The following is a 6791-nucleotide window of genomic DNA, read 5'->3' as shown; positions in this document are numbered from 1 at the left end:
ACGTGCGAAAGCGCGGTGACGTAAATGGTGACGCCAAAATCGACACCACAGCAACGAGATGGCGCAAATCTCACACCTGTGAACTGCTTTTTCAGGATGGCCCGAACCAAACATTTAGAAACGACCCAGGTCAAAATTCGAGGTCCCCACCGCGTCGGGCACGTCCAGTTATGGTCGGACATCAATTCTGGTCCAAATCAGCCTAGGTCAAAGTTCGGGGTTGGCCTGGCCGCAATCCTTGCCGCTTGGCGTCATAGTTGCTATGGCGACGAGCGATGCACAACTGAGATGCGCAAGCAAGACTTTTGCTCAGCTCTGACGATCATATGGGTACACGCGCACTAAAACGCAGAAACTTGGATTTACGATTTTTCTGGTAAAGCTGACAATCCGAAGAAAGTTTGCGACTACTGTAGTCAGAGGAAATTACCAGTGTTTGCTTCAACTAAGAGCAGCTTCAACTAAGAACATATTTGCGCATGCACTGACGATGACGCCGGATTGTTCAGAGCGCATATATGTTCGCACGATTCGTTGGCATTAAAAGTTGGAAGTTCAGCGCCGTCCTTGTTGTCTCGTCTAGTCCTCGTCTACTTGCGCTGCTATTTATTTGTTCAAAACTAAGAGCAGCTTTACAGCGACAATATACTGCACGTAATTTTTCTAGTGACGGATACATTGTGGTTTGACTTGCGCTGCAATCAGCACGGAAATGTGCTCACTGCTGAAACAACAAATTTTGATGCGCTGTCAAGGTTGTAGTGATAATTACAGGGTCTGTACCTTTTGGGAAATGCACGGCCAAAAAAATTGCACTCGAAAATAAAAATCTAATAGTATTTGCCGAGATTGTGGCTGCCTCTCTTCGCAATGCGAAAAGAAGTGAAGCCACGAGACGGGTTTTTCTTAGGTATATTGCTTTGATGACGAGAGAAATCTATTTCTTTCCGTTTTGTGTTTACGAGATAGTAAAATTCAAGAAGCTTTTGTAAGAGTCACTAACGTCATCGCAGTAACAGAATTTTACCTCTCAAAATGAATACGTGCCTTTGATAGACGTAAACCCTCTTTTTAATATAATTCTACATCGCTCTTTCTTGGCACCTCTCTTTTCAGTGTGTTTATATATATACGTATATCTATATATATATATATATATATATATATATATTGCTCGAGAGGCACGATTATTTTTACACTTAGACAGTTGTAAACGATTGCACTGAAATTCATGTACTAAGTTTCTATGGAAAAATTAATTAGACTAACAACTGTTCGAATTTTTTTCCTTTTTTATCATGTGCGCGTCAACGGTTTGAGTCTAACAATCACATATTCACGCGGCCCCTTTTTCGCATCTGTTCTTTATAGCAACGCAGAAAACTTTGCAATGCACTACCCCGGACGTAAGCCTGCAGGACGCTCGGAAAGCCATTTAGGGCCACAGACATCGTGTGTGCCAGCGATCACATCATTTCAACGTTACAAAGTGAGGAACGTATGGCTCTCACCTCCACAAGTGTGGTCTCGATCCGAATACTAGAGCTATCAGCGTCGTTTACAGCGACCATTGTCCGCGACCATACTTTTGTCCGCGACTATGCGTCATCCCTTTTTTTTTGCGGTCTTTGAGTTCGGAGGTAGTTATGCGGAATATCGTATGCAGTACTGCGGTAGACATCCCGTGTTTTACCCTGCACGCAGCACACGAAGCCTTCTTTGCCTACGTAACAGACTTTGTATCGACACTTTCATAAAGCCCATGCTTTGATGGCGCCATCTTCCATCGTCGACATGAGATTTTTCACTCGCAAGCGCTCCCTGAACCCACAACCCGCTTCTAAAACACTATAACGTTATCCAAGCCTGCATGCAAGCTTCCAGAGATCTGGCGCTTCACGGCCGGTATTTTGCACCGCAGGCGGCGGCTTGCGTCGAAGACAATAGCGTGCAGTTGATATGGAAGCCGTTGCACCCTTGACGAAGAGATAAAGGTAGACAGACGGCGGGCGCGCCTATCGGAGCGGCGCAGTAGTTCCTGCAGCGATCCGTAGCAAGCGGACGAGCGGCAGCATGCCTCCTGCAAGTACGCCTTACAGGCTGGTCGGCTTTGCGGAGGAACTAGACTGGAGACCACTGCACTTCGTGAGGCCCATTCCCAGGAACAAAATATGCAGCGCCTGCGGACTTGTGCGAAAGCTGAACGCCTTGCTTCCGTGCATGCACGTCCTGTGCGAGTCGTGCTACGGCCAGTGCGGAGAGGGGGGCGTTCGCGTTTGTCCTCTGGACGACGAGAAGTGCCTGGATGACGACATCGACTGGAAGGAGTACGCCGCCGAGGATCTGCTTGAAAGAGAGGTAAGCGTGGTGCGTGCAAACCTGGGTTGGAGGAGTTTCATGCTTGCTGTTCTTACGAGCGGATCATTTCTGTACAGCGAAGCCTTTTTTGTCACAGAATTTAGTAGCCTGGCTTAGAGCGCTGCGTCGATGCGCTGCGGCGGAGTAAGCCAGCGCCATCTCACGTTGGCTCCTCCACTCCGGATAACTGTTTACTGCGCATGCGCTGGCAATACACAGGCGTTTCCTGCTCTTCGGTCTCTAACATGGCGCCTGCTTCGTGCCTGCTCTTCACGCCATTACGACCGCGCTGGCATACTTGTCGCGGCCGGCAGCTTATATCATGGCGAGCTTGAAAAAAGAGTGAAGCAAGATAGCGCTACTGATTGCGTGTGACTAGGCGCGCTTACAATACTCACCGAACGCAGTGGCAAAATGTTGTGCTTACGTCTATTTGCGCTTCGTGTCCAGCAGTAACAAACAGCAATTTTTATGCCATTGAAGATCCGTAAACTAGGTCTCTCAACCACATGTGAAACCAAGTTTGTGCTCACAGTGTTGGTGCGCGCATAGGGGAATAAATGCCTCACGTGTGACTTTTTCACTTGTATCACTGATCCCGTAACGCGGCCACACCAAACTGTATAGTGCCGTGTGCGTCGTTTTTGGAACTGCAAAGCATTACTCCGTGGTACAAGAACGGCACATTAAACAGTGCAAACAAGCGCGGAAGACCCGCCAAGAAAAATGAAATTAAATAGGAAATAATTATTGAATCTTGCTGGCTAACGTGAAAAAGTGGAGGCTAACGAAAAGTGTTCAGCTTAAGTTAAGGACAATGCATCGAGCTATGCGAAGAAAAATTATAGGTGTAACGTTACGAGACCACAATTGGGCGGAGTGGGTGTGGAAACAAACGGGGGATAATGATATTTTAGTCGAAATCGAGAGGAAGAAAGGGGGCTTGGGCAGTACGTTGTAATGCGAAGGCAAGATACCCAGTGGTCGTTCAGGGTATCGAAAAGAATTCCAAGAGAAGGCAAGCGTGGCAGGGAGCGCCAGAAAGTTAGATGGGCGGATGAGATTAAGTCTGCGGAGATACGCAGGCCGCAACTGGCAAAGGGCAGGGTTAATTGGAGAGATAAAGGAGAGGCCTTTGCCCTGCAGTAGGCGTACTCAGGCTGATAAAGATGATGATTGAACTATGAAAAGCGAGGATCCTGGCATTATTCGGGGAGGGCAACCTCGTAGGTCACAGATTCGCCACCGGTGGCAGTGTTTGAAAGTGCCACTTGTGAGGGCAATCGCTGCTGCATAGCCACAATCAGAATTGCAATAGAGTGGTGAGCGAAAGAAGAGTGTTACCGCATTGCCTCCGCATCAATTCAATTGATTGTGCTTTGAGCAGGTTGAAATTACCCCGAATCGTAATGTAGCACTCCGCGCAATCGCTGGTTCGTTTATAGTTTCGACACTGTAGGTGAAACGTTGCTGTCTACATTCGGCCGCGGCGACAGGATAGAATCGATCGGCGCACGGCTGGATCGCTGTACCCGCTGCGTCAATTTTCGCTGTACGCTGTCGGTGTACGATATCTCCCGGTATCGTGTTGTTTCCCCGGGGGGCTGGCGGGGCGCAGTCGTGATCTATCCCTGTTGTCTCCGCTTTAACGCAGAGAATGACCAAACAACAAAGCTTTCATTATTTTGCCATCATCACGCTGTTGAAAGTCAAAATCACGAAGTGCCCGTCGCAGACTCGAATCTTGCGCTTCTCATGGTGAAAGTTGAAACATTTAATGCGCGCCACATGCAAGCCCCGTCACTCTGTATTCAGCGCAACTTTATTCGCTACTGCGAGATCAACTGTGGAGAGGAAGTTGCGTTTCTGGGGATAATCATGAAGCGGGTGTCTCTGCGTTCGAGGCGAATAAATAACGCTCTCAAAGCCATACTCAAAATTTGCGGCATGCAAACTGCAGCAGTTAGCGGTTCACAAACATGGCAGACGAATGTCTCATGACTTCCGACACTGACGGCAGTACAAGTTATGCGTATCGTAAGACTTTCGCCAGCCATACGTTAATTTCTGTGATGCTACCACCTTCAAACCACGTGTTAGATATATTGCCAGCAGATGCTAGTATCCTGGCTTTTTTTCTTTTGTTATCTATCATTTTTTTCAGTTTTTTTTCTTTATTTAGTATGCCCCTCATATACCTCACATTCCACAAAGCAACTGAAACAAGAAAGGTTGTTTAAATCCGATCACAAAATCGTCGCTGTCTTCAACGATATTAAATAAGTAATCTTCAACAGTATTTAACAGTAAAATTCCACTTATATTCCTCGCAACCCGCTCTAAATTGACCGTCTCCCACCAACAGGCTTGCATAATGAAGCGTGCCGTACCTAAGCCAGCGAAGTGTTACAAACGCGTTTGTGCCATTTTGTTGCGGCTGCTTATATTTTTTATATTTTTCAGGTCCGCTGCTGGAACGAGGAGCACGGTTGCGGTGCTGTCATGGCTGCCTCCGAGATCTGGCAGCATTTCCAGCGTCAGTGCGGACACCACCCTGCTCGCTGCCCAAGGTGCTCGGCCTCGGTTCTCTGCAGCGACGTGTGCGCGCACCTGAGATCTGACTGCGCAGCATCTGCTCCGCCTCTGGCATCCGGACGTGGCCGTCCGCCCAGCGACAGAGAAGACGCAGTACACTCACCGTCCCTCGGAGAAGCCATAGAAGAGCAGGCAGGGGAGATCAGGATGCATCTGCAGCGGTTGGTTGGCGATGTCAGCACTCATGGTGACAGACTCGCCGAAATGTCTCACACTATGAACATCTTCAAAGAAGCGTTGACGGAAGAGCTAACAGGAGCAGTGCGGCACATTCAAGAGAGTCTGGCAAAGAGTGAACGCGAAATCAGCAATGCGAATGGGAGGATGAAAGAGCATTTGATAACTCGGAATGATCTTTCCACAAGCTTAAATGCACTGGAAAAGATTTTCAAAGATGAGTTGGCGCACGCAACAAGACAGGCCTCTGACAACTGCTCGCGGGTTATGTCATTCATCCAAGAAGTCAAAGAAAATAGCCAGAAAACACTGGACTGCGTCAGTACAATGCCCCGACGTGTTCAGCTACCAGTAGCCCATACAGTCTTCGATGTAAAAGGGGTAAAATCACTCCAACTAAACGCGCGGGAGCATGGCTACGCTGAGTACATGAGCGAACCAGTAGTCCTGCGTGGATACTGCATGTCGCCTGGAATTAGAGTCATAAAGGCAGGTGTGGTTCTGAGCCTATGTGCGCAGTTTGTTCTGCACAAAGATTACACGGACGATGATGTTCAGTGGCCATTCAATAAGCAAATCAAGGTGAGCATCATACATCCAGGAGGAAAGCCAGACCACCAGCTTGTAATTGAGCCTTTTCATACAGTTGAATACGTTCAAAAACATATAACGCCGAACAACCCGCTATCTTTCTTCCTGGTTCCATTGCTTGATGTCTACAGTCTTTCGCCCGACGGCTACGTCAATGAAGATCAGCTCCGAGTTAAGTGGGAGGTGCTGCCTTGAGCTACACTTGTACGAGGGCGCATTGACGCATGTTTAAACACCGCATAAATCGGCTGGTATTGATGCAGCATTTCGACTGAACACAATCTGAATCATTGAGAACAATTCGACCAATTTTTTTCCATGAGCTAACCTCTCTACGTAGGGCCTGTTTCGCTGAGCTTCTAGTCAAATACGTCAATAAATCACACATCAAATCTTGGACTCTGAATTCAGGACATATATCTTGTACAATAGCAACATCATTGCTTTATGTTCGACCACAGTTAGCACATGTTTATTTTCCACTTGTGTCAGGCACACCGCTCTTGCAGAGGCTGTATAAAGCAATGAGCCCCTAGTTTCATGGAACTGTTAGCAATATGCAAGAAAAAGGGTACACGGTCTGTCATGACATCGAGCCGCTTCTGTCCTTTATATGTAAAGCATGGTCTTTAACCTAGGGTCTGAACTTGTGAAAAGAAATTGGTAATAAAGAAAATATTGCACAATCTTGCTGCTTTTTCGGGCTGTCTGTGTGTGTTATAAACGTTCAAAGCATAAAGCAGGAATCGCATTAACTTTTTAGGTTGTATTTTCTTCTTCCCACGCGAAGTACACAAACCCCCCGCTGGAAAACTCCTGGACCGTCACGAAAAAGAAAATTCCACGAGACGAGACGCGCGATTGATGCATTCCTCATCTTATCTGTAAGCATATATGATCCGTCTGGGTGGCTATTCCACTTGCCGTGATCTCTGGCCTGAAACGACCATCAATGCGGCAGTAATTATTAACTTACATCTGCCCCAGCGCAGCCACACGGCTACTAAGAAATACATAAAGCTTCCGCAGAAAACTTGTACTTTCAGAAAAATTTGTCCTGGTTCGGGGTT

General features: G+C 47.4%; 1 protein-coding gene across 1 annotated transcript; it reads left to right on the top strand.

The window, feature by feature from the left end:
* Positions 1-1995: 1995 nt before the first annotated feature.
* LOC149329258 (TNF receptor-associated factor 6-like) lies at positions 1996-6407 on the top strand. The gene is made up of 2 exons (XM_089562170.1): positions 1996-2358; positions 4822-6407. The coding sequence occupies exons 1-2, from the start codon at positions 2074-2076 to the stop codon at positions 5914-5916; spliced, it is 1380 nt and encodes a 459-aa protein (XP_089418296.1). The 5' UTR covers positions 1996-2073; the 3' UTR covers positions 5917-6407.
* The last annotated feature ends 384 nt before the right edge of the window (positions 6408-6791 follow it).

Source organism: Amblyomma mixtum, chromosome 9, assembly GCF_055824585.1.
Source record: "Amblyomma mixtum isolate Tamu chromosome 9, ASM5582458v1, whole genome shotgun sequence".
Taxonomy (NCBI): Eukaryota; Metazoa; Arthropoda; class Arachnida; order Ixodida; family Ixodidae; genus Amblyomma; species Amblyomma mixtum.
The sequence above is the reverse complement of the archived record's forward strand: the minus strand, read 5'-3'. Positions and strand labels throughout refer to the sequence as shown.

Bases quoted from the DNA above. Each gene is read 5' to 3' on its own strand.
- LOC149329258 (XM_089562170.1), top strand. From the start codon at position 2,074: ATGCCTCCTGCAAGTACGCCTTACAGGCTGGTCGGCTTTGCGGAGGAA. The intron at 2,359-4,821 runs GTAAGCGTGGTG...TATATTTTTCAG, and splicing joins AGGATCTGCTTGAAAGAGAG to GTCCGCTGCTGGAACGAGGA.